Source organism: Chanodichthys erythropterus, chromosome 19 (genome assembly GCF_024489055.1).
Source record: "Chanodichthys erythropterus isolate Z2021 chromosome 19, ASM2448905v1, whole genome shotgun sequence".
In the NCBI taxonomy this organism is placed as follows: Eukaryota; Metazoa; Chordata; class Actinopteri; order Cypriniformes; family Xenocyprididae; genus Chanodichthys; species Chanodichthys erythropterus.
Genome location: NC_090239.1, coordinates 30,039,874 through 30,064,259, shown reverse-complemented (window position 1 = coordinate 30,064,259; position 24,386 = coordinate 30,039,874). Strand labels below are relative to the sequence as shown.

At 37.3% G+C, this 24,386-nt stretch overlaps 3 protein-coding genes across 3 annotated transcripts in view; 2 read left to right on the top strand and 1 right to left on the bottom strand.

Moving 5' to 3' along the window:
* LOC137007554 (galanin receptor 2a) overlaps window positions 1-534 on the top strand; it is a 31,098-nt gene extending 30,564 nt beyond the window's left edge. Inside the window, exon 3 of the mRNA XM_067369092.1 lies at window positions 369-534. Coding sequence (XP_067225193.1) covers window positions 369-534 — 166 coding nt within the window. The remainder of the gene's footprint in view (window positions 1-368) is intronic.
* tubgcp2 (tubulin gamma complex component 2) overlaps window positions 1-3,968 on the bottom strand; it is a 58,951-nt gene extending 54,983 nt beyond the window's left edge. The window contains exon 1 of the mRNA XM_067369060.1: window positions 3,899-3,968. The gene's annotated coding sequence lies outside the window, so the exon portion shown is untranslated. The remainder of the gene's footprint in view (window positions 1-3,898) is intronic.
* A 2,332-nt stretch (window positions 3,969-6,300) lies between these two features.
* On the top strand, window positions 6,301-22,495 carry adam8b (ADAM metallopeptidase domain 8b). Its single transcript, XM_067368910.1, has 23 exons — window positions 6,301-6,455; window positions 6,897-6,979; window positions 7,065-7,171; window positions 7,302-7,380; window positions 7,604-7,680; window positions 7,786-7,969; window positions 8,060-8,122; window positions 8,308-8,379; window positions 9,027-9,196; window positions 9,614-9,695; window positions 9,807-9,952; window positions 11,440-11,617; window positions 11,770-11,859; window positions 14,598-14,793; window positions 15,832-15,934; window positions 16,062-16,230; window positions 16,315-16,395; window positions 16,501-16,585; window positions 16,693-16,804; window positions 18,407-18,563; window positions 19,054-19,101; window positions 21,715-21,792; window positions 21,931-22,495. The coding sequence occupies exons 1-23, from the start codon at window positions 6,404-6,406 to the stop codon at window positions 21,985-21,987; spliced, it is 2,469 nt and encodes an 822-aa protein (XP_067225011.1). The 5' UTR covers window positions 6,301-6,403; the 3' UTR covers window positions 21,988-22,495.
* The last annotated feature ends 1,891 nt before the right edge of the window (window positions 22,496-24,386 follow it).

Genomic DNA, 24,386 nt, shown 5'->3' with positions numbered 1-24,386 from the left:
TACGTGCTCTGAATCAGTGGTTCGAAAAAAATTCACAAATGTTTCAAAGCTTCTCAAAGCATGTTTTAAAAGCACCCGTCAATAGAGTATAGATCCTGCCTCAACTACTCTTCCATGCTGCAACCAACCAACAGACCAAAACCAACAAAGATGGGTCTACCAGCAATTCAGATTCTCCCTCTTAGCCAGGAGTACCACACCCTCGAGGGCCAAATGACTATTTAAAGCTGGTGCCTTTCGTACATTATCCTGATTCCTCCCTCTGTGCGTTTTGTAGAGCTGGACTAAATGCTCAAACCAAAGCATACCTGCTTGGTGATGATCCTCATGAGAATTTTTGTGAATGCGTTGTGGTTCCTCCTTGACAGTAGTTTGACAATCCTGCTGCTTACCAAGCCTGTCACAGACTATGAGTCTGAACACACTGCAGACCCAGGTCCTGAGCCCAAAAAATGGCTAAGTCTGACCAGGTTCAAGAGCCGGCACCAACATCTGTCCGAGAGTGTGTGTGTGGTATATCGGGGCATGGAGTGAAGCCCCGCCCATACTCCACCCACTGAGGGTGTGCTGAGCCTGGTCCCCACTAGTTGGTATGATCTGGATTATGACATATCTCAAAGTCTCCAGTCGCAGATGGTTCTGCCCATCTCCAAGTCTCCTTTGTCACTGATGGCTCCGCCCAAACCCAAGTCTCCTCCATTGCTGATGGCTCCCCCTAGCTCCAAGTCTCCTTTGACGCTAATGGCTCCACCCAGTTCCAAATCTCCATTGCTGATGGCTCCACCCAAAATCCAAGTCTCCTTCATTACCACTGGTTTCACCCAGCTCCAAGGCTCCTTCATCACTGATGGCTTGCCCAGACCCCAAGTCTCCTTCGTCACCACTGGTTCCGCCTCTATCCAAGTCTCCTTCGTCACTGATGGCTCTGCCCAAAACCCAAGTCTCCTTTGTTACCATTGGTTCCACCCAACTCCAAGTCTCCTTAGTCACTGATGGCTCTGCCCAAACCCCAAGTCTCCTTCATCACTGATGGCTCTGCCCAAACCCCAAGATTCCTTCATCACTGATGGCTCAGCTCAAACCAAAGTTTCCTTTGTCACGGCTGGTTTCTCCCAGCTACAAATCTCCTATGTCACTGATGGCTCAGCCCAAACCCAAGTCTCCTTCGTCACCACTGGTTCCGCCAAGCTCAAAGTCAGGATTTCTGCATATGATGGACTTCTTAAAAAAAAAAAAAAGGACCATTTGTCTTTTACAGCTTGTTAAACAGTCTTGTCTCTGATTGCAAAGCTTTGTGTGAAATACGACAACATTCTACATATGAGTCAGTGAATCACACAAGCAACCACTGTGAATTCCAGCTGTAATTTCATGCTAATTATTACAGTTTAGGAAATTGGACAAAAATCCAAGCTTCTGGCAAAGAGACTAGCTAAAAGAGACATTTAATACAAACTTTAAAAAAAAAAAATAGCATCTATTGTCTGTATATGTATAGCTAATCATGAATTCATCACTGAAGCAATGTAATCTTCACCCAAACCCAAGTCTCCTTCGTCACTGCTAGTTCCGCCTAGCTCCAATTCTCCTTCGATGCTGATGGCTCCGCCCAAACCCAAGTCTCCTTTGTCACTGATGGTCCCACCCAGCCTCCCACTCCCTCTTCCTCTATCGATGCCTCCCACTTCCTTTACCCCATCTCTGTTGGCTCCTTTCAGCTCCTCTTTCAGTGGCTACGCCTAGCTGTTCGGATCCACCTTGGGCTTCGAGGTCCCCAGCTCTGCCTGGGTGTGTTAATCCCCTGGCTCTGCCTCCAAGTCCACAACTCCACCTTGGCCCCTCTCGCTCCCTCAACTCCACCTGGAAGCATAACTTTTCTGGCTCCACCGGGCTCTGTCGCCCCTCCAGCTCCAACTTGGTCATTCACTGCACTGTCTCCACCATGGACTTCTGGGCTTTTGGCTGCATCTCATCCATCCACCCCTTCAGCTCCATCGGACTCGTACTTCCTTTCAGCTCCTTCTCAGTCCTCAGTTATTGTTTGATTGATTTGATTCACCTGTTCTTTTGTTTAACTCATTCTTTGTCCTTTTTTGTTTCATTTTTATTTGGTTGTTATTCTCCTGTTCCAGTTTTTCTCTTGTGCTCCTGCGTGTCTATTGTTTTGGTTTATTGTTAAATAAAGTGACTGTTGCTTATAGATCCTGCCTCAACTAATTCTTCCTTGCTGCCACCAACTGTGACGGTATCAAATATGAAACATCTGGCTTTTGAGGAACATTTATTATCAGGGGTGCACATAAGTGGTACGCAGGTATGCACGCGCAGTAAAAATAAACGACGCACACCAGAAACCATGGAGGGAAGTGCTTTTGAGTACCAACATTTTTGAGGACCTGTTCACAGGGGCACGTTTACTTACTGGAGTAGGATTTTTCTCCATCTCTGGTAAGATAGCAATCATGATGATTAGTGTGTTCTTTAATTATTCAGTGTGCAACAGATTGCAGTTAATCCGTGATCCGTACGGATAAGGTCCAACGGTTGGGCATGCATGTGATTCGCAGATTAAGTGCTAAATTTAACCATCATCGAGTGAAAGTTTTTTCATTTGGACGTGTTTTGTCTCGCCAGTTAACACATTCAAATGATTTTAAAAGCCAAAGAAGAGGCGAAAATAGGGACTCACACCCCGAAACGCGCACGCACACACAGACAGAGAGAGAGAGACAGACAGTCAGACAGCGCTCAAACACCGAATTAATTCCTCTTCCACGTTTACTTGCACTTTAACGGACACATGCACACAAAATTATGTCAAAATACCTGTCTCAGCAAGCATTCTCTTGGTTATGTCATAAGCAAACAGTTGAGAAAGAAACCTGATGTGTGTCAGTTATTCGGTCTGTGCTTTCCTTCTTAAAGTGACAGCAGCCTAATATTCTTGCTGTTGTCTGTGTCATTAATGTTAGTAAAATAAAATAAAAAAAATCCTTATCATCATCATTATTATCATGTTCGAGAGAAAAGAAGATAGTGAGAAGAGCAGTCAGGAGGAAAGTGATGAGGTCAGCTAAAGTGTGAGTACCAAGCAACATCTCCAGGTGCTCCCTTGAGACCAAAAAAGTTATGTGCACCCCTGTTTATTATCTTTCAATAATCATTGTATTACATTGCATTATATGTTTTACCCCCCACAATAAAAAATACAGAGCTTTTTGATCATAAACTAAGCATTTAAATGTCATCTTACTAAGACATATTATTGGTAGATATACATGTAGAGTCACAGTTTATATTTATATGCATATTATGTTAGTACTCTGTTATACCATTATCAATTTCATTGATTTATATTATAGGCTATCAGAATTTCATCTTAATTGTGCCTGTTTATATACTAGGATCTGTACCAAATTGCCTTTGAATAAAATAGTTTTTCCCCCTCAAGTATAAACATATTCTCATGATATCATGAGCCATACCAGCCAGATGTATCAAATATGATACAAAATGTTAAACACACAGGTAAACGTATTTTAAGATTTTCTTTTATATAAACTGTTTCATTAAAAAATAAATTTCCAACCATTATTTTATAAGTCAGGATTTATATGGTTAATACATTTTACTTTTAATGATTTAAAAAGGATATTTTTGCTTACTTTTGTTTGGTTGCCACTGGATGTCTGAATTAAAATCTGGCTCCTAAAGCAAAATCATTCGAGAAGCATAGATCCAAAATGCTAACATACTGGCTGTGAAACAAATACACGCTGCTTTTGTGTGGAGTGTGAAACAGGCCTGAGAACAAACACTGTCTCTGTGACAGTTCTGTAGCTGTGTCACAGAAAATGATCAATACAATCTGAAAATAATATAAAAGAATTACTCAAACCTTAGTGACGGCATCTGAACAGCAGTGCCAAAGCTCACACAAATATTCCTCATCTTGGGAGAACACATATTACTCACTGTGCTTTCTGAAACTATCATTTCTATCTGCCGTAATATGATGTATTATATTATATCTTTGACATCAGCAAGATTTGTACATATGATGCACTTCTTAAAAAGGACCATTTGTCTTTTACAGCTTGTTAAACAGCCTTGCCTCTGATTGCAAAACTTTGTGAGAACTATGACGACACATTCTACATTAAATGAGTCAGTGAATCACACAAGCCAAGCAACCACTGTGAACGCCAGCTGCAATTTCATGCTAATTATTGCAATTTAGGAAACTGAAAAAAAAAAAGTAAGCTATTGGCAAAGAGCCTAGCTAAAAGGGACTTTTAATAAAAACATTTAAAAATAGCATCTATTGACAGCATATAGCTAATCAAGAATTCATAGCTGAAGCAATATAACCTACCTTTACACAAACTTCTATTATATACTAAAATTATACATACAGGTGTCACACCCATTTCTACACTCATCTCTACCTTTTAGGAGATTGTCTCTTTTCAAGTGTCACACTAGATAACATGAACATTATTATTTTTCGATGACATTTAATTTAGTGGAACCACCTATTTTGTTGTTATTTGTCTTTTTGCTCCCTGATTTACTGTTGAATGATTCTCCGGCATGGTGTACGGAGAAAAGGCAAAACAATATTCTTGCTTTTCACATCATTCATAGAGTATGGTTTTTGGCACTGGTGAACCACTGCACAAAGTTCTTATTCTTCTAAATTTGGTCATCTTCAGAAAATAAGCATAATTCATAGGCTAACAGAGCAATTTCTCAAGAAGAGACAAAATAAAAGTCTCTAATCTAACAATAAATAAATAGGAATAAATGAATGTAGCCTACATAGCGAATTAGTGTGCAACGCTTATGACTGACTGAGATACCAAAGCTTCTTGTGTGGTGGACTGCAGAGTTTTGTGTCTATGATCTGTCCTCTAGTGGTTATGATATGCAAGTGAAAATCTCCTGCAAAATGGGACTTGCAGTCCAGCAATGATTATGTCAGAGATCATGTTTGAATAAGGAATAATACATTTATTAAGTAAAAATTATAGTGACAAACAAATTAATCAAGTAAATAATAGTCATCGCTTCTGCAGTACTTGGCAGGCATCCGATATCGAACCACAAACATGTTAACATAACCTGTCACATTGGAACATTTGAAGAACCATTGAATATCGCAAGCATACATACTCTTAAAGATACAAGAAGAATAACCATAAATGAGTACAATAAAGAGTAAATACTTGAAAGTATGATGAGGATTAATATGTGGAGTAGGAGTACATGAATATATGAAATCAAAAGTAATACTGATAAATCAGAAGCCAAATGATTACCATGAAATATGAATTAAAAAAATGAATATGAATATTGAACATTTTGGATCCACCAGACTGATGGTGATATATTTATTTATTTATTTATTCATTTATTTATTCAAGTCACAACATTAGGGCTTACTGTTAATGTGTGTTCAAAATATTTTGGGGAAGAAAAAAAGCCTTCAGATAATGTCCATAATTATATTTTGGGTTTATCTTGAACCTTATTTTAGTAAATTCTGGCAATACTGAATATTGCAAATGACTGTCCAGGTCTACTGTAATTTTATAAATACTGTGTTTAAAATCAGTTTACATACACTGCATCAATTGCACAATAATAATAAGATTACGTAGGAATTAAACAAACTTTAAAGCTAAGAGGTATAATTGCATGTTAAACATGTGCTATGAAATGTGTTTCCTGTAATGTTATGAGTCACTTACGGGATATGTTGCGTTCTGTCCCACTGGGTGGTAAAGAGGAAACTCGACTGTGCTCATGGAAGGGCGCTCGGAGCGAGGCCCAAGTCACCAACTGCTCCATTGAGACGCATTCAAATCTCAGGACGTGTTTTGCACACTAAAACCTAAAATAATTTAATTCTTTAATTTTCAAAGATTGTGATCTAAAACATTAAAACATTAAACTTCAAAACTCGCCCCATCGTTCAATATAAAAGTATTTAAAGAGATATTCATCTTGTCATCACAAACGGTTGTGATTGGTCCACCCAGACCAGCGCCGAGAAAAGTATTATCTGCCACGTGACAACCTCGTCGAGGATCTTTTTCAGCAGCAGCACAGACAGTAATTTACACCTCCATAATGACACTGAGAAATGGTGCATTGATTTAGAATTAAAAATAAACATTTAAATTGGTCAAATTAAAATAATAATTATTTCGACCCGTCGTGTCGTCCCCTTAACCCCGCCCCTTTCAAAACTTCTGATTCATGCTAATAGTCATTCTACGTTTTTATTTTTTTTTATGCGTTTGTCCTGATAAAGTGAAAATGCAGCCCATTTGGGCGGAACTCAAGTTTATCTTTTGGCATGTACTTCGCCAGACATGTATCATAACGCGCATTAATCATGCAGTGCTCTGCCTTCACAGCTCGTGTACTTTGTTGTCTTTGTCTTTGGGGTATGTACATGATATTCTTTTAATTATGTTTTACTCCGTAATGCCTCTAATTATAAAGCATATTTGCGCTGAAAGATTTAACCGGTCGCTTTTTTGTCTATTTTATTAATATTTATATAAAGGTAATTTACATTTCTGGGAATGGGATATAGTATTATTAATTTAGTATAGGTCAATTAATAGTGTATAGTGATGGAGGAACTTTACAAACCGATTTGAGAGTAGCTTTATTAGTTTGTTAATTTATTATCTTCATTCTTGTTGTTAGCAAATCAGTTAATAGACTATTTTAGAATTTTTATTAGAAGCTTCCAACTTATTTTTTTTATTTATTTTATTATTATTTTTTTTTACGTCGTTTATCAAGGATGTTAACTCTTTTGTTGATGGTATGGCTAGTGCATTTGTGAAACGTTGAAATATATTTTGATTCTTCATCAGGATGTGTAGCAGAAAGTATCCATACTTTACCTCATGTAGAGCAGTTTGATGTGGTGAGACCTAAAAGACAGAGCATCAGGAAGGTGAGGTACCATTTACCACCTTGATCTAAAAAAAAAAAAGGAGTTGTGCTGATTATGTGTGGATTAACATATAAATCCATTGCAGGTACAGTCTGATAAAAGCCCACAAAGCCATGAAATGTATCCTGATAGACTTACATATAAATTATTCTTTGGAGGAGAAAATCACATTATTCATTTGGAAAAGAATAGGTGAGTGTTGCATTTGGGTGTATTATAGTTCACTTGAAGCTGTCTTTTACATTTCATTTTGACGTTTAATAGAATAAAATATACAATTGTACTCTAAAGTAGGCCTAAATAAATATTTACTGTGGTTTAGGCAACTCATTGGACATAATTATACTGAAATATACTACCAAGATGATGGATTGATTGTGAGCAGAAATCCAAATTTAAAGGTAACTTACTTTAATTTAACAATACTAATGTTCAGAACAGCATATCTCTCATACTATTTCCGCAGTAGTAGTATTTTTTTGTAGCATTTTCTAGATGCATACAGTAGATAAACTACTTCCTTTACCAACATCTGCACTCAGCTCCATTTCCCATGTGTATAAGATGTATATCTGTATTTCTAAAATGATGATCAGAAATGAACTTTTGTATCATTTGTATCAGGAAAATTGCTATTATCATGGCCATATTCAGGATTTGGAAGATTCCTCAGTCAGTGTGACAATCTGTTCTGGAATCAGGTATCATGCATTTTACAAGTTCATTACAATATGCTTTTCTAATGGAAATGCACTAGTATTTGTTTGAATGATCTTGAACAGCAGCATTCTGTCCTCTGTCCATAGAGGTTTTGTTAGGTTGAAAAAGCAAGTATACCTGATTGAGCCCCTGACCAACCACACTGATGGAGATCATGCGCTCTACAAGCACCAACATCTGAGGTGGAAGAGAAGCTCTTGTGGGGAACCAAAAACCACTATTTATGACCATGAACCACCAGTGGCTCTCCCCTTAAAGTTCAGCAGTGGGGTAATCAGATCTTCTAGCACAATTCTAGCAAATGTTCTGCATATGAAAGATATTATATATAGATTTGAAACCATTGATATATCCTCTTAGAAAAAGGACAGTTTTCACACTCCAAGATTTGTGGAATTGTTTCTTGTGGTCGATAACACTGAGGTAAGATTTTAAGCTTTTAGGCATATATTTATCAACTGTTATGAATTTTTCAATGACTGATGGTGGTGCAAATATCCAGGCATTAAAATCTTGCTGATAGAATATCATGATACTTCAAGCAAAAGCTAAAAAAGTATATTTTCCAAAAAAGGCAAACAAATGATTGCAATATTTTACTCTTGTAGTTCAAAAACTATGGTTCTAACATAGACCGTATCAGAGCCAGGATGCTGGAGGTTGCAAATCACGTTGACAAGGTAAATATTCATATATTTTACTCTAATAGAGTCAAACCTGCGATATTTGAAAATCAGCTAAAAGGAGTCCTACTTTCTGTAGTGTGTAATGCTGCTGTTTGAGCATAAGAAAGGTCTGCAAAGTTACAAAGTCACTTCAAAGGGAGTTATTCTCTATATCAGTGTGCACGAATTCCCTGAAACTTCTTGACTGTAGTCTTGAGTTTATTTCCGGAAACGTACATGTCACAATATTACTCATTTAAATAATTCCCACCCAAGGCATGCACAACAAAAGGGCCAAGCCCTGGTTGAGTTGCATTAGTAGTGTGTTGAAACTCAGTTACAGTAAGGTGCGTGGCATTTCTCAAACACGCTTGAAGCGCTCGACCAATCACAAGTTACACACGGGTCCAACTGACCAATCAGAGCACATTGCACTTTTTGGGAAAGAGGGGCTTTATAGATACAGGAATGAAACAGAGCGTTACTGACAGACTTGATAGATAGGTGCTGCAACAATGTAAAATATTTAATAAATAATGTGTTTTTTGAATGTTCAAGCATGAAAACCTATTCTAGTATTCTAGTTTAAAAAGGCATAATAGGTCCCTTTTAATAAATGTCTTATGGTAATATAATTTAATAAACACCTTATTCTTTTTCAGTTGTATCGACCCCTTAATATCCGGGTTATGCTGGTGGGTCTTGAGGTTTGGACAACACAGGACCAGTTTGTAGTCAGTGTGAGTTCTGATGACACTCTTAGTCGGTTTATCAAGTGGAGAAAGAGCAATCTGCTTAAAAGGGTCAGACATGACAACGCTCAGTTTGTGACGTGAGTATATGACCTAATGAACCATTTACTCAGCTGGATGACTAAGACCTGCACTACACTGTAGCATAGCAGAACCTAGTATACTTTAATATAATGCTAACACTTGATTGTTATCAATAGTTGTAATGGCATTACATGAATTAGCAATAAACAATACTTTACACCATCATATTTAATGTTAATTTCAACGTTTACTAATACATTAATTTAATTAATGATCATACGTTTGTATCTGTTAAGATTAATTCATGCAATGAACAAACAATGAACAACTAATATTAACAAAGATTTGTAAATGCTGTAAAAAACATATTGCTCATTATTAGTTCATGCTAGCTAATGCATTAATTGATGTGAACAAACATGACCATAATGTAAAGTGGTACTGTTTTATTTGTTGGTTTTCTTTTCTTCTAGTGGAATTGATTTTTTGGGTGACACAGTTGGTTTGGCAAACAAATATGCAATGTGTGCGGAAAGCTCAGCAGGAGTCAATCAGGTATTCATGACTTCCAATTACTTCCTATAATTAAACAAAAAAGATTATTTCTTCAAAGTCATTAATTACATATTACAATTCCATAAATGGCTATATGCTGTTATTTTTCAGGACCATAATAATAATTCCCTGGGCTTGGCATCTACAATTGCGCATGAGATGGGTCATAACATGGGCTTGTCACACGATGAAAATCACTGCATATGTGGCTCAGGCAATTTATACAATTCCATCTGTATCATGACAGAGCGTGTGGGGTAAGCAGTATTTGTTTAACGTAACACCATGTTTTCAATGTACTAGTGTTCATTTTTAGAAGTCAGATATGTCTGTCTAGTAATTGCCTGCCATCTGTCTACCTACCAAACACTCACTCCCTAAGCAATCAATGCCTAAGCACCAAGAATGCCCTGGCAACCTCTCATAACATCTTAGCAACAACATAGTAGCACACTAGCAACAACCTGCAATGCCCAAGAAACCTCTTTCCCTTGTGAAAAAGAAGTACACTTTATCACACTTATGAAAAAACGACTTATTATGAAATGAATATACTTTAAAATATACTTAAGTGTAAACTGAATGTAATGTTTTCTGATGCTTAATTGCATGTTATTTACAGTTAAATATAAATGTATTATAGTTTAAATATAAAATGCAATTAGTTGAACTTAAGAGTGCTTTCTTGACCCACTTAAGTTGCCTGGCAAGTCCAGAATTATATATCTTCTACAAGATATATCAGTCTGGTCAGTCCGCCCTCCGTTGCACCTCAAGTCACACGCGAGACCTGAGAGTTTGTTCTGTTGAGTCGTGAATTCAGTTTTAAATGACACAAAACACATTAATTATTTACTTTTCGCTGTTGACTCTCTTGTCGATTTGCTAACGTCATATCTACCCTTCTCTGATTGGTTTACTCCACTTCCTGTTTGCTCGGATTTGCTCCGCCCTAGAAATCGAATTGATTCAATGGTGACCAGACTCATCCGCTGGTACAGCGGTGAGGCTGGATTTTCCAGGCAACCACTTAAGTAGGACTTAAATAAATCTTTATATATAATTTCATACTTACTTTTTGTATTTGAAATATGTTTAAAGTGTTCTGCTGACAAGCATTAATGTAATTTCGACTGAAATCTGTATGTCATGTTTTTATTAAATATATTTGTTATTACACATTTGTAATGCAATTTAGTACATTTAAAAGTACATTAACTTTAAATGTATTAGCAAACAACACATCACAGTTAAAATTATAATATGCTTTAGTATGTTATTCAACATTTAAAAATAAGCATACTTTTTTTTTTAAAGCATGACAAATTAAGATTATTAAAACATAATGATTTAAAATACTTTAATGTAAAACGTTTAATTGGACAATTATGAAGTGTGTCTTTTAAAAGTGTACTTAAGTGTGTTAAGAAATGTCATGAAAATGTACTTTCTTTAAATACACTTAAGTGGCATTTTATTTAATTAATATTATATTATATGCAAGTTCAATTAAAAAAAAAATACTCTTACACTACAACACAGTACACTACAAGTGCACATGCAATACAATTAAGCGCACTTTCTTTTTCACCAGGGTAGTTGTGTGTGCATTAAACTCTTTAAATCTTTAAGTTTCTCTATGCTGAAAACACTATGTGAGTCTTCCATTGGCGATAGATCAGACTGCTCTGCCTTGTAGCATTTTAAAGTGTGCAAATTACATATTCGAAAATTGTGTATCTAGTACGCAGTTCCCGGAGCTCTTTAGTGACTGTAGTCTGGAGCAGCTGAGTGTATTTCTAGACAACGCCAACCCCAGCTGCCTGCTGGACAACCCCAGCTCATATAGACTCTACAGTGGGCCTGTCTGTGGTAATGCTTTCCTGGACCCTGGCGAGCAGTGTGACTGTGGAACAGTGGAGGTATTGCGCACACATCCTGTGTCTGTAGTGACTCAGTGATGTCCAGCTTTAAAATGATCCTTCTTAAATGACATCATTAATGCATTAATGTAGGTTAATCTTTGACTCACATCTGATATCTTATTGATGACTGTGTTTTACTGTCTTCTAAGGAATGTGGAAATCCATGCTGTGATCCCACAACCTGCCGACTCACTGAAGGCTCACAGTGTGCTCACGGAGACTGCTGTGAAAATTGCCAGGTAATGTCCAGAAGTGTTTTTCATTTCACTGTAGAGCATTGTGGATAAAATGACTGGGATGAAGTTAGCTTGTGTGAGTGGGGAAATGTCACTATAAATTACATTATAGAATATGTCTTTATTCATGGAATAGTTCACCCAAAAATGGCAACTCACCTTCCTTCAAATAAGTGGTTCGGATCGCATATCAAACTGCCAAAGTCACGTGAACTATTGAAATTTCGAAACACTTATGACGTAACACTGACTTTGGCGTTCTGAACCACTGATTCGAAACAAAAGATTCGTAAAGCTTCGAAGCAGTGTTTTGAAATCGGCCATTACTAGATATTGTTGAAAAGTCATAATTTAGTTTTTTTTGGCACACAAAAAGTATTCTTGTCGCTTCATAACATTAAGGTTGAACCACTGTAGTCACATGAACTGTTTTAAATATGTTTTTAGTACTTTTCTGGGCATCTGAAAATGTTAATTATCTTGCTGGCAATGGAGGCCTCACTGAGCCAACAGATTTTATCAGAAATATCTTAATTTGTGTTCTGAAGATGAACAAAGGTCTTAAGCATGTAGAACGACATGAGGGTGAGTAATTAACTCCCTAAGGTCCGAAAACACGCAGGCGCATTTTACAGGATTTTTTCACATTGCAGCAAAACAGACTTAAAATACTCCGTAATTTCTTGTCATAGAGACATAAGTAATATATCAATTGAAACTATAGAATGTCTTCTTTTATTGTACACTCAGAGTAAAAACAAAATGTTGTGTTTTTTGTAAAATAAAGAAAACTAACATGATGCGTGATCTCTCCTCTCCCTCTGAACAAAGTCCAATCTGATAGTTCTCAGAAAATGAACTGTAACTTATGAATACTAATGACAAAAAAAATGACACTTATGTCTAAAGAAACATTGAAATGTCAGGTTTTAAATCGTGCAAGTCAAATCGAAAACAAACATTCTGTGTTTATGTAATCTGTATGAAAAAAGAGCTGTGTCAGAAGTCCGAGATTCAGCTCATTATCTGCTAATGCGGCCACGCCCACGGAGCCAGCGCTATTGAAAGGCAAATTCAGAGGCAATACTTGTATGCATTGTCTCAATCGTGTATTTATTGTCTTGAAAAGTGTTTATTTGGATGTTAAAGCCATGGTTTGTGATCTCTAGAAGACATGCCGTTAGTTCTTAGTTCCTTTTCTTCTTTATATAAATTTGTGGCCTAAAGGTGTACAGAGTGCCTTCCAGCTGCAAGTATGAATTGAAAACACAGTATCCAGCACTAATAGTGATGACAATAAATATTACTTCTCAGTATAGAAAATTTACATAAATATATAAGAATCCATCAATATTTCTCCAAATTTGCATGCTTTTAAGCTAAAATATATGAAATATGCCATAGAGGTAACATAATTGTTTAGACACTTTGCATCACAGAAATACATTATATTTTAAAGAATATAATAGAATACCATTATTTTAAATTGTAATAATATTTCACAGTATTGCTGTTTATGATGAGCTGAGACATTATTACAGAGGGTTTTTTTCACAGCCTACCTGACTGAAAGGCCTCATTAATATGCAAGTCATTTCAGGTCATTATTATGTGATTATTGTGTCTTCTCAGGTGTAAATGGCCCATTATTCATGATGATTCACGCCTCCACGCATACTGTGTTTCTTGACAAAAAGTGTCTTACAAAAACTAAATCAATATATTGTTTTATATGAAGGAGTAGGCAGCATAATTCTTACATAATTCTGAAGCAAAAACTCTAGTCTACAACCTCCAATGCCCAGAAGTCTTGTGAACACCAATTTAATATACTTTTTTTGGCCTTATTTCAGTGACTTAAGTTTTTTGTTTTTTCAATAACCACGCATAAACATTATTCCTTCAAAAATACAAACATGTACATACATGTTCCTCACATATTATTGTAGCCTAGTTTGTGCTGAATACAGTGTAATGACACTTTTGTCATTTATATGTTTATGAACAACTGAAAAAAGCACAAATGTCAGGGCATGTCAAAACTTCTCCAAGCCCCAAATCAGCCTCAGACTCCAGAGGGTTAATTACATAATTTTCAGTTTTGGGTGAACTAACCCTTTAAATAGATAGACAAACCAATCATTGTAAACAATCCACAGGTGTAACTGATAATCAAACAATGAATAACCAAGGTAACCAACTGAAAACACAGGAAATAGAACTAAACATAACAAACCCACCCTAAACAGAAACCAATCCAAACAATCCCTGACACCCTCCAGGATTTTGCAAAATCAAGCAAACTCATATTTTGCAGCAGCTTGCATTTTTGTCCAAAAAAATTTTAAGAGGGGAAAAGCAATATTAGGTAATAAAAATCCATAATTCAGAGTCCATGCAAATGAATCAACACATGTTCAAGTGTCCTACCACTACAGTGAATTTCTTTATAAAGTAATACGGAATATAATGGAGCACAGGGACATCTGGTTATATACAAGTGTTTTGAAAGCAAAGAAAAATTCTGACATTCCTTCATCACCTACACTTGTCTATTATCTTTTCAACCTGTTTACTTCCAAAATGCGTGAGAGAGGTGAGGTGCGGCCATGCAAGCGATCCAATGCCTTGTTTATATTTACGTGTTAAGCATGTGGGACGACATTAACTCTAGATAATTTGATGGTAGGCTGTGGTTGACAGTTTTCGTTATTTACAGCTTTTCTCTCTTTCCATGCTAGATAAAAGATTCTGAAAACTTGTGTCGAGCAGCTGTGAATGAGTGTGACGTTCCAGAGTATTGCACAGGGCTCTCAGAGAAATGCCCAGAGAATGATTTTAAGATGAATGGCATTCCTTGCAGCTCTGGTGAGGGTTACTGCTACAATGGCCAATGCCCCACTCTCCTCAAGCACTGCCAAAGACTTTGGGGAACAAGTAAGCATGAGTCCAAATCTTCTCCAACATCTATGCTACTCCTACAAATGCATAAGCAGTAAGGTTAGCTGCAAAAGTAACTGTGTCCATGCCTTTTTCAGTGCTACTTTTTCACTGTGTGTCTTTAGAAAAATCTTGACAGTAGTTTTTAATGCCAAAAAAGGGTTTTGGCACAAGCCGTTAGTAAATTGAATGTAACATTAAAATAAAAATAAAAATTTTGGGAACGCAATGTGTACTAGGTTCGCTTTAATTACAGTCACGTTTGCATAATTGCCAACATTTTTGTAGGCAAAAGTTTACAGCATTTCATCAATATTCTGCCAAACTAAAAGCTTGATGATTTGACGTGTTAAAAGCTTGAGGGTTTGAATGTTTGAAAGTGAAGAGTTTGAGAAATAAGTATTTGTAGTGTTAGTTGGTTCTTGCAAAGAGTGAATCTAAGTGTGAACACCACTGAAAGTATTTTCTTTAGCAATAAAGTCTGCTCTTCATGTATAGAAATCTCAGCAATAGCTATATGATGTTTTATATGATACATATGACATGTATGATATACGTCATATCGCAGCTGAAATCACAATATATGACAAAATATTTACAATATTAAGTTGTGGGCAAGTCAGGATGCCCTATATTAACTCATCATACAATTTGATATGACCATTAACTGATACCAGAAAACCTGTGAACATGCAAATGTGTTGTTAAAATATTTAAAAATTAACTTTAAGTAATTTTAATACCCTGCCCTAGAGTAACCTAGGCCTACAGTAGTACTTTGTTCAGAAGCACAATCATGGTTTGTGGGGTTGGGAGCTTGCAAAATACTGTGCGCTGCACCATGGCGTCTAATCACAATGGCAAAATAATTGCTTTATTAGCTAAGTTATGAACCTTGCAGTCTGAATTGAATGTGCTGAAAGAAAGTTTGATTATAATGAGCTGATTCTTCTCAAAAAAGGACCAGTTATTCATTCATCAAAAACTAAAAAGAATTGATATTTGCTTCAATGTTGTGTCTCTGATTGTCACTAGGTGCCACAGTGGCTTCTAAAACATGCTTTTTACGAAACACATATGGAAAAAATGATTCTCACTGTGGAAAGACCAAAGACGGCTACAGAGCCTGTACTAAAGAGTATGTGATCTTTTATCATTTGCTGTGTGAAAATAGTTCACAAAATGACTTTTCCAGCATCCGTATTTATAGCACCGGGTGTAGACTAAACTGATTTTTTAAATAATTCACTTTTTTCCTTATTTAGAAACAAGATGTGTGGAAAGATATTTTGCGATGGAGGAACCGAGTACCCCATTACCGGTCAGAAAGCTGTCATAGGAACATTATGGGGAATGTGCAACATAGCTGGGGACCAATCAGAGGAGGACGCCCTCAGCATGGTTCCTACTGGCACAAAATGTGAACATAATAAGGTAAGCATGTAAGAATTTATTTGAACTATCACAGCAGGTATTTCTGTATTGTACTGTAGGTACAAATCTGTTATGTTTCAACAGGTTTGCTATAATTATATGTGCCAAGACCTGAATGTTTACGGCAGTAATGAAAACTGCTCGCTGAAATGCAGCGGTAGAGGGGTGAGATCAAACCTCCATCGCATTGAAACAAACAGGAAAATGTCATATTTAGAATTCATAATATAAAAAGCCATATTTGAAGTGTTACTGTTTCTTATTTTGCAGATTTGTAATCATAAAAAAGAATGCCACTGTGAGCCTGGTTGGGCACCTCCTTCCTGTGACGTCAAATATTCTGAATTGACATTGAGTAATCAAACTCAAACTCTTTTTTTTCTGAAAATTCATAAGTGCATTTAAATGACCTGCTGTAATGTGCCATTTTAATGAATTTTACTCTTGTTTTCAATTTCTTAGGACCAGCAAAGATCATTGGCATCTCAGTAGCAGTTGCAATCGCTCTACTTGTACTAATATGTGGAGTAGTGCTTTATCGTAAAAAAAGAAAACGGATCATCAGCCACAAAACGTGAGTTGTTTGATTTGACATGCTTTGCCAAATGTATCATGCACAATGTCTTAAATTACCTCCCCCCCCCAACCATTAGTCTTAGTGTCAATAAAAAAAAAATTCTTAAAAAAAAAAAAAAAAAAAAAAAAACATTTTTTGACCCACTGGCCATCCTTCCAGCGTGTTTCCCTGCCTTTGGCCTGAGATTCTGGGATAGGCTCCAGCATCCCCATGACCCCTATATATAAGTCAAGTCACATTTATTTGTATAGTGCTTTAAACAGTACAGAAAAGCAGCTTCAAATGAATAAACAGGACAATAACAGTGTTAATGTTGTAAAATTAATTAATTATGAAATTAAATTTCAGCTGTAAAGCAGCTCAACGGAATAAGATAATAGTGTCATTATTCATCTCAATTTAGCTCAGTGTTGTTTCAATTCAATTCAGTAACTGCATCAGTGTTGCAAAGTTCATCAATTATGTAACAAATTCACTTAAACTTTAAGTAGCTCTAGAGACCACAATAATTTCATTATTCAGTTCAGTAACAGTGTCAATGTTGCATTAAAGGGATAGTTCACCCAAAAATGAAAATTTTATGTTTATCTGCTTACCCCCAGTGCATCCAAGATGTAGGGGACTTTTTTTCTTCAGTCGAACGCAAATTATGATTTTTAACTGCAACCGCTGCCGTCTGTCAGTCAAATAATAGCAGTAGATGGGAACTTCAACTATAACAGTAAATAAAACTTGCTTAGACAAATCAAAATTAAAACCTGCGGCTCGTGACGACACATTAATGTCCTAAGACACGAAACGATCAGTTTGTGCGAGAAACCGAACATTATTTATATAATTTTTACCTCTAATACACCTCTATGTCCAACTTCGTTTCAAAGCAGCTTTACATATTAGAAGCACAGAAAAATAGAAGTGGTTAAAGATAAGCTGTACAAGCAGGCGTGGTAATATGTAACATATACAAGATGGTGCTACATTAAGCCAATGTCGGCTGACTCCCAGGGGTGGAAAAAAAAACCTAGGAGAAAAACCCAGCGTGCTAGCACTGGGAAAAAAAGTCCTAGGAGGGAAAAAAACCCTTGGAAGATATATATAATATATGTAAATGGATAATGAGATCAAAATCTGAATTATACATTTTTATTATAGAGATTAAAAATAGATTATATATAAATATATGTAAGCAGAATGAGAATGAATGGTTGGATGAATTTTTTGACCATATGACCGTGCGTGTCATTTAGCTGTTTTTCTTTGCATATTCTAGACAAACAGCACAGCCCATATATAGAGATCAACAAATGTGTGAAAAAAAAAAAAATAGGTAGACTCATCATGATTTTGTAAATGTTGTCATATAACTTGCAAGTTGGAGTCTTTGTGAGATATCATCATTTTTTCATGCCTTGTGTGTAAAACCTTTAAGGAAGGAAAAAGAGTGCATCTTTAAAACATGTAATGCTGCATAGTTACAGCTGGATCCAGCTGATTTCCTGGAAGTGTCTTGGAAATTCATTGGTCATAATGTCTGACTAGCTGTGAGTTTATTTAATTATAATCTGTCTGTTCATTTTATGTCTGTCTGTTTGTTTACAGAAAAGCTCCATCTTCAGGGCAGCACCTTCTTTTTGAGAACAACAGTGCCAATAATGACCGCCCTCAGATCAGCCAGCCCATTTTCATGGGGACCACCGTAACTCAACCTTGCACCCCTCTAACTGCTAGAGTGGGCCCAGCCCGTCCTGTCCCCCCAGTTAGTACAACCTTCATTATTTTTACACGCCAATTTAGGGCTGGGTAAATTTAAAATGATTCATACAAGAATAATAGACTGCTGAAGAAACTCACCCAAAACTTTGTGTAACTCATCTAAAAATTGTGTAAATTATGAATGGACCATTCTTTTAAGAATGAATGGATCAGAATTTCTGTCTGTTCAAATGTTTTAGGTACTTGAACATGTTGAAAAGTAGAACAAATTATGCTCATGGATATCTAATTAATCACTACTTAATCAAACATAACTCTAGTATTGTTCAAAGATTTGAGTCCACAATTGTTACAGCAATGCTTTCCAGTGTGCAATACACAAAAGGCATATGGACAGACTAAAGGTAAAACTAGGGTGAAATACTTGTAGTTTCACATATAATGCCCTTCTGGGACGGGAAAGAATCAAGCATCAAATTTTTGCATCTCTGTACAAACATAAAAATGCATTTGTTCTCATATTCTGCTTGCAGCCTCCGAAAAAGCCGCCATCACACCCGCAGCAGATTACAGTTAAACAGGTGAGATGAACAGTTGATAGCAGAAATCCACATTTTTTTGGTGACCGTTCTTTTGTCAAATAAAATGATGTTTAAAAAATTTCACCCAAAAATGAAAATTCTGTCAGTATTTGTTGTAAACAACAACTGTTGTAATTAGGGGTGTGCTTCATTACTTAATTATTATTGCTGGGAATTTGTACTTTACTCAAGTAATATTAAAACAGAATTCTTGTATTCTTGCACAATTACTTTTCCAAAGAAAAAAGCATATGCCTACTATTTTTTTTACTCCTTTTAAAGTGCGACGTACATATTTAACAGGCCATCTTGTTGAAATGTCCGATATCTATCACCAATGGCATCAAATGGAATTGCAAAAAAAAATTTCAAACCCTCCTTCTGTCCATTCCGCCCTGTCTGTTACACCTGCTCTGGGTTTGAGTTTGTTTTAAGCTAGTTTTGCACTGTTCCCAGTTCAGTTTCCTTTGTCTTTGTTCATCAGTTGCCAGGGTTTTTGATTTGCCATCATGTGTGACTCCTGTGTCTAGTTAATTTCCTTGTTTAGTTCCCAGTGTGTCCCTGTGTATTTATAGCCCTGTGTTTTGTCTTTGTCAGATCTTGTCAGTTTAATGTGGTTGTTCTATTCATCATTCATTCTGTTCATCATGTTTTGTTTCATGAGATCCTGAGAGAAGTGTTAACCTGAGTTTGTGTTAATTTAAGATTTTGCTTGCAAATAGATCCAGCTCTTTTATTTTCCACTTTTTTGCGACCCATTGCTGACAGAAGATCTGATCTAACAAATGGATGTAGCAGCAATTCAGATCCTCCTCTTCTCAAAGTGGGATCAGTCCCTCGAGGTGCACACACAGAGGATTATAGATCTGATCCCCTTCGTGTACTACGATGACATCAGCCTCTGCATGTTTTTCCGGTCAGGTCTGAATCAACAGACCCTCGAGGGACATTCCACGATTTCGTCGAGTGGGTATTACATCAGTGTGGATTGCCCTTGCCAGAGTGAGTGAGGATGCATCAGGCACGCCACAGGAGGTAGTTTTTCAACACTCTTCCTGTCCCATATCGGTCAATGTTGCTGCTTTTGAACTCTCTGCCAATCCCGAATCGGCCAAGGAAGCTATTTTTGAACTCTTTCTTTGCCTGTCCCGGATTAGCCAAGAAGGCTGTTTTTAAACTCTCTGTCTGTCTTGTATCAGCCAAAGAGGCCATTTTTTAACTCTGCCCTCTCTGTCATAGCCAAGGAGGTAGTCTTGTAAACCATGCTATCCAGTTCTTCGGCCGTTTCCGCTGGCTCCCTCCAGCCCATTGTCGACTCCTTCGCTGTCATCTATCAAAAGCTCGGATCCACCTTGGGTTTCCTGTTTGTCAGCTCCACACTGGTGTTTCGACCCCTTGGCTCCACTTTGAACCTCCAAGCCCGTCACTTCCCATCAGCCCATTGGCCAGTTGGCTCCACCTTGGCTCCTTCCTCCCTTGGCTCCACCTGTGCCCGTCATCCACTGGCTCCCTCCAGCCCTTTGACGACTCCTTCGCTGGCACCTATCAAAAGCTCGGATTCGTCTTGGGCTTCATGTTTGTCAGCGCCACCCTGGTGTGTAGACCCCCTAGCTCCACTTCGAACCTCCAAGCCCATCACTCCACATCAGCCCGTCAACCAGTTGGCTACACCTTGGGTCTTTCCTCCCTTAACTCCACCTGGGACCGTCGTCCACTGGCTCCCTCCAGCCCTTTGACGACTCCTTCGCTGGCACCTATCAAAAGCTCGGATCCACCTTGGGCTTCTTGTTTGCCAGCTATACCCTGGTGTGTCGACCCCCTGGCTCCACTTTGAACCTCCAAGCCTGTCACTCCACATCAGCTCGTCGACTGTTCGGATCCACCTTTGCTCCTTCCTCCCTTGGCTCCACCTGGGACCATCGTCCTTAAGGCTCCACCGGGCGTCCTCATCACTCTGGCTCTGCCTTGGTCAGTCATCGCTCTGCCTTCGCCACAGACTTCTGGGCCTTTGTCCTCGGCCCTTCACCCCTTTGACTCCGTCTGCCCCTCCATCTCCTTCAGCTCCACCTCAGACCTGAGTCACAGCGGCTCGGCCTCATTCCTCCGGCACCCTGGCTCCACTTCAGCCACTCATCACCGCGGCCCCGCCTTTTGCTCCAGGTGTTGCTCCACCTGTCTATTTATATCCCTGTGTTTTGTCAGTCTTTGTCAGTTCTTGTCAGTTTTATGTGGTTGCTCTGTTCATCATGTTTTGTTTCTTGAGATCCTGAGAGATGCATTATAATGAGTTTTAAAGATACTGCTTGCAAATAGATCCAGCTCTTTTTTTGCACCTTTTTGCAACCCCTTGCCTGCAGTCTGACATTGTTCAGACAAACACATAGTCGGTTACCAATGAAAATGATTGACTCATTCCCCAGTTTGTAAAAGCTTTTATTTTCAATTTGATAATGTCACATCTAATTGTGTAAAATTGATACATTATCCATCTGGTGTAAATGATATAGTTGTGATATAGGTTTTCTAACAGAGCTAATGATGTTTACATAGTTTCATTGTGCTTGTGTAATTTAAACATTTCTCTCAGCAAGAAAATCCTCTCTGTAATTGTAGGGAATCAAGCCAACTGCAGCACCTCCAGTGCCACCAATTAAACCATCTTTAGCAACAGGATCCTGGATGACAGATCAAGTTAGTTACTTTGTGTTTACTCTGAAAGTGATTGTATTGTATGCTTATATAATAAACAGTTTCTGTAAAATTAATGTAAGCTACAAAAACAGATCTTACATTTACCTATTACTAAAGTGTTGACTTTTTACATTGCAGATCACTGGAGATACAGTGAAGGTTGTGGTGAGACCACCCACCATTCCAAGAAGATGAACAGACGTGAAATCATCATGTGACTCATTTAAACAAATTACAGTCCTTCTCATTCACTTTTATAGTGTGGGGGTGACTGAATCACAAAGTGCTTTTTTAAACCATGCTTTAAAAAGCACACGTACACTGTTGTGCTTGGTCTTGAGTAAGAGCTGGTTTTTGTCTGTTAAAGTAGTGCTTATGATGGTATCTTTTTTGTAAAACATCTTAATATGTGGTTGGAAAAATAATCAACATGCCAAAATGCTTTATGCTTTAATTAATTTAATTGATCATTTACAGACTACTTTTTTTACATGTATGTATTTAATTCTGAATAAAAGTTATTTCAAATTTCCTGAGCTGCCTTAGTTTTAAATAACTGATTGCAAATGGAGTCAATGTCATATATGCAGAATATTAGTAACAAATGAATATCATAAAATAATGAAAACCAAAACAAGAAATATGCCTCATACTAGTTTGGTCACTTGGGAACCTATAAGTTTCAAAACTTTGAACTAATATGGTGTTCAGTTTCTGGTGTGCCACATAATACATTCCCCTCTAGTTCTACAAACCCGATTCCAAAAAAGTTGGGACACTGTACAAATTGTGAATAAAAAAGGAATGCATAATTTACAAATCTCATAAACTTTTATTTTATTCACAATAGAATATAGATAACATATCAAATGTTGAAAGTGAGACATTTTTAAATTTCATGCCAAATATTGGCTCATTTTGGATTTAATGAGAGCTACACATTCCAAAAAAAGTTGGGACAGTTAGCAATAACAGGCCAGAAAAGTTAAATGTACATATAAGGAACAGCTGGAGGACCAATCTGCAACTTATTAGGTCAATTGTCAACATGATTGGGTATAAAAAGAGCCTATCAGAGTGGCAGTGTCTCTCAGAAGTCAAGATGGGCAGAGGATCACCAATTCACCCTATGCTGCGGCAAAATATAGTGGAGCAATATCAGAAAGGAGTTTCTCAGATAAAAATTGCAAAGAGTTTGAAGTTATCATCATCTACAGTGCATAATATCATCCAAAGATTCAGAGAATCTTGAACAATCTCTGTGCGTAAGGATCAAGGCCGGAAAACCATAGATGCCTGTGATCTTCGGGCCCTTAGACGGCACTGCATCACATACAGGAATGCTACTGTAATGGAAATCACAACAAGGGCTCAGGAATACTTCCAGAAAACATTGTCGGTGAACACAATCCACCGTGCCATTCGCTGTTGCCGGCTAAAACTCTATAGGTCAAAAAAGAAGCCATATCTAAACATGATCCAGAAGTGCAGGTGTTTTTTCTGGGCCAAAGCTCATTTAAAATGGACTGTGGCAAAGTGGAAAACTGTTCTGTGGTCAGACAAATCAAAATTTGAAGTTCTTTTTGGAAAACTGGGACGCCATGTCATCCGGACTAAAGAGGACAAGGATAACCCAAGTTGTTATCACAGCTCAGTTCAGAAGCCTGCATCTCTGATGGTATGGGGTTGCATGAGTGCGTGTGGCATAGGCAGCTTACACATCTGGAAAGGCACCATCAATGCTGAAAGGTATATCCAAGTTCTAGAATAGTGTTTCTCAACGGGGGCGTTCAGAGAACATTGGGGGGCATTGGAAGCAAGATTTTTAAAAGGGGGGAATTCAGCTGTTCTTGGGGGGCGTTCACGAGTTTACGCCAAAGATCCAGGCACGACAAGATTAAACGTGTAGTTACTTGCAAAATAATTGCCTTCAACATTCTAAAATCTGCCAGTTTAATGCAACATGTAAGCTAGGCTATGTATCGTTTTTTTGCAACGATTATTTTTCCAGTCATAGACCAGCGCTCAAACGCTGACATGAATTCACGTTGCACAAAAATGTGTTTCGCACTGACAACAATCCGGTTGTGCCTTGAATCCAGCGCTGAACCACGCAGCGGAGGAATGGAAAGTTGACAAGCCATTAAAAAAGTACTGACTTAACATACTTGCTTAATAAGAACCACTTATATTTTCAAATATTTTCAATAAATCATGTTCCCATTCACTCCGGTGACGAATTTTAAAATGAATGAAACTAAATTCTATTTGTAAGGTAAAACTTTTACATTTTTAATGCCTAATGCCAAAATGTTTTCTTTGTTCACAAAGTAATTTACTGGGCATTATTGTTAACTCGCAAGACTGTAAGGAAAAAATGACAATTTGATGGATAATTAATTAAAATATAATCTGTAATCACATTTAGGTAATTTCGCCGTCACATCTGAGTGCAAAATACTGCTTGGATAATTTCAAGATAGGCTAGTTGAAAATAATTAATAATACATTAATAATTTAATAATTGTTCATATGTGTTTATTCTTGTTAGACTATTTGTTTTAATTGTATTTATTTATTTATTTTTTAATTTT

Excerpts from the sequence above, each read along its gene's own strand:
- adam8b (XM_067368910.1), top strand. The coding sequence starts at position 6,404 with ATGCAGTGCTCTGCCTTCACAGCTCGTGTACTTTGTTGTCTTTGTCTT. Across the intron at positions 8,380-9,026 it reads TTGCAAATCACGTTGACAAG|TTGTATCGACCCCTTAATAT; the intron begins GTAAATATTCAT and ends ATTCTTTTTCAG. Across the intron at positions 9,696-9,806 it reads GCTCAGCAGGAGTCAATCAG|GACCATAATAATAATTCCCT; the intron begins GTATTCATGACT and ends GTTATTTTTCAG.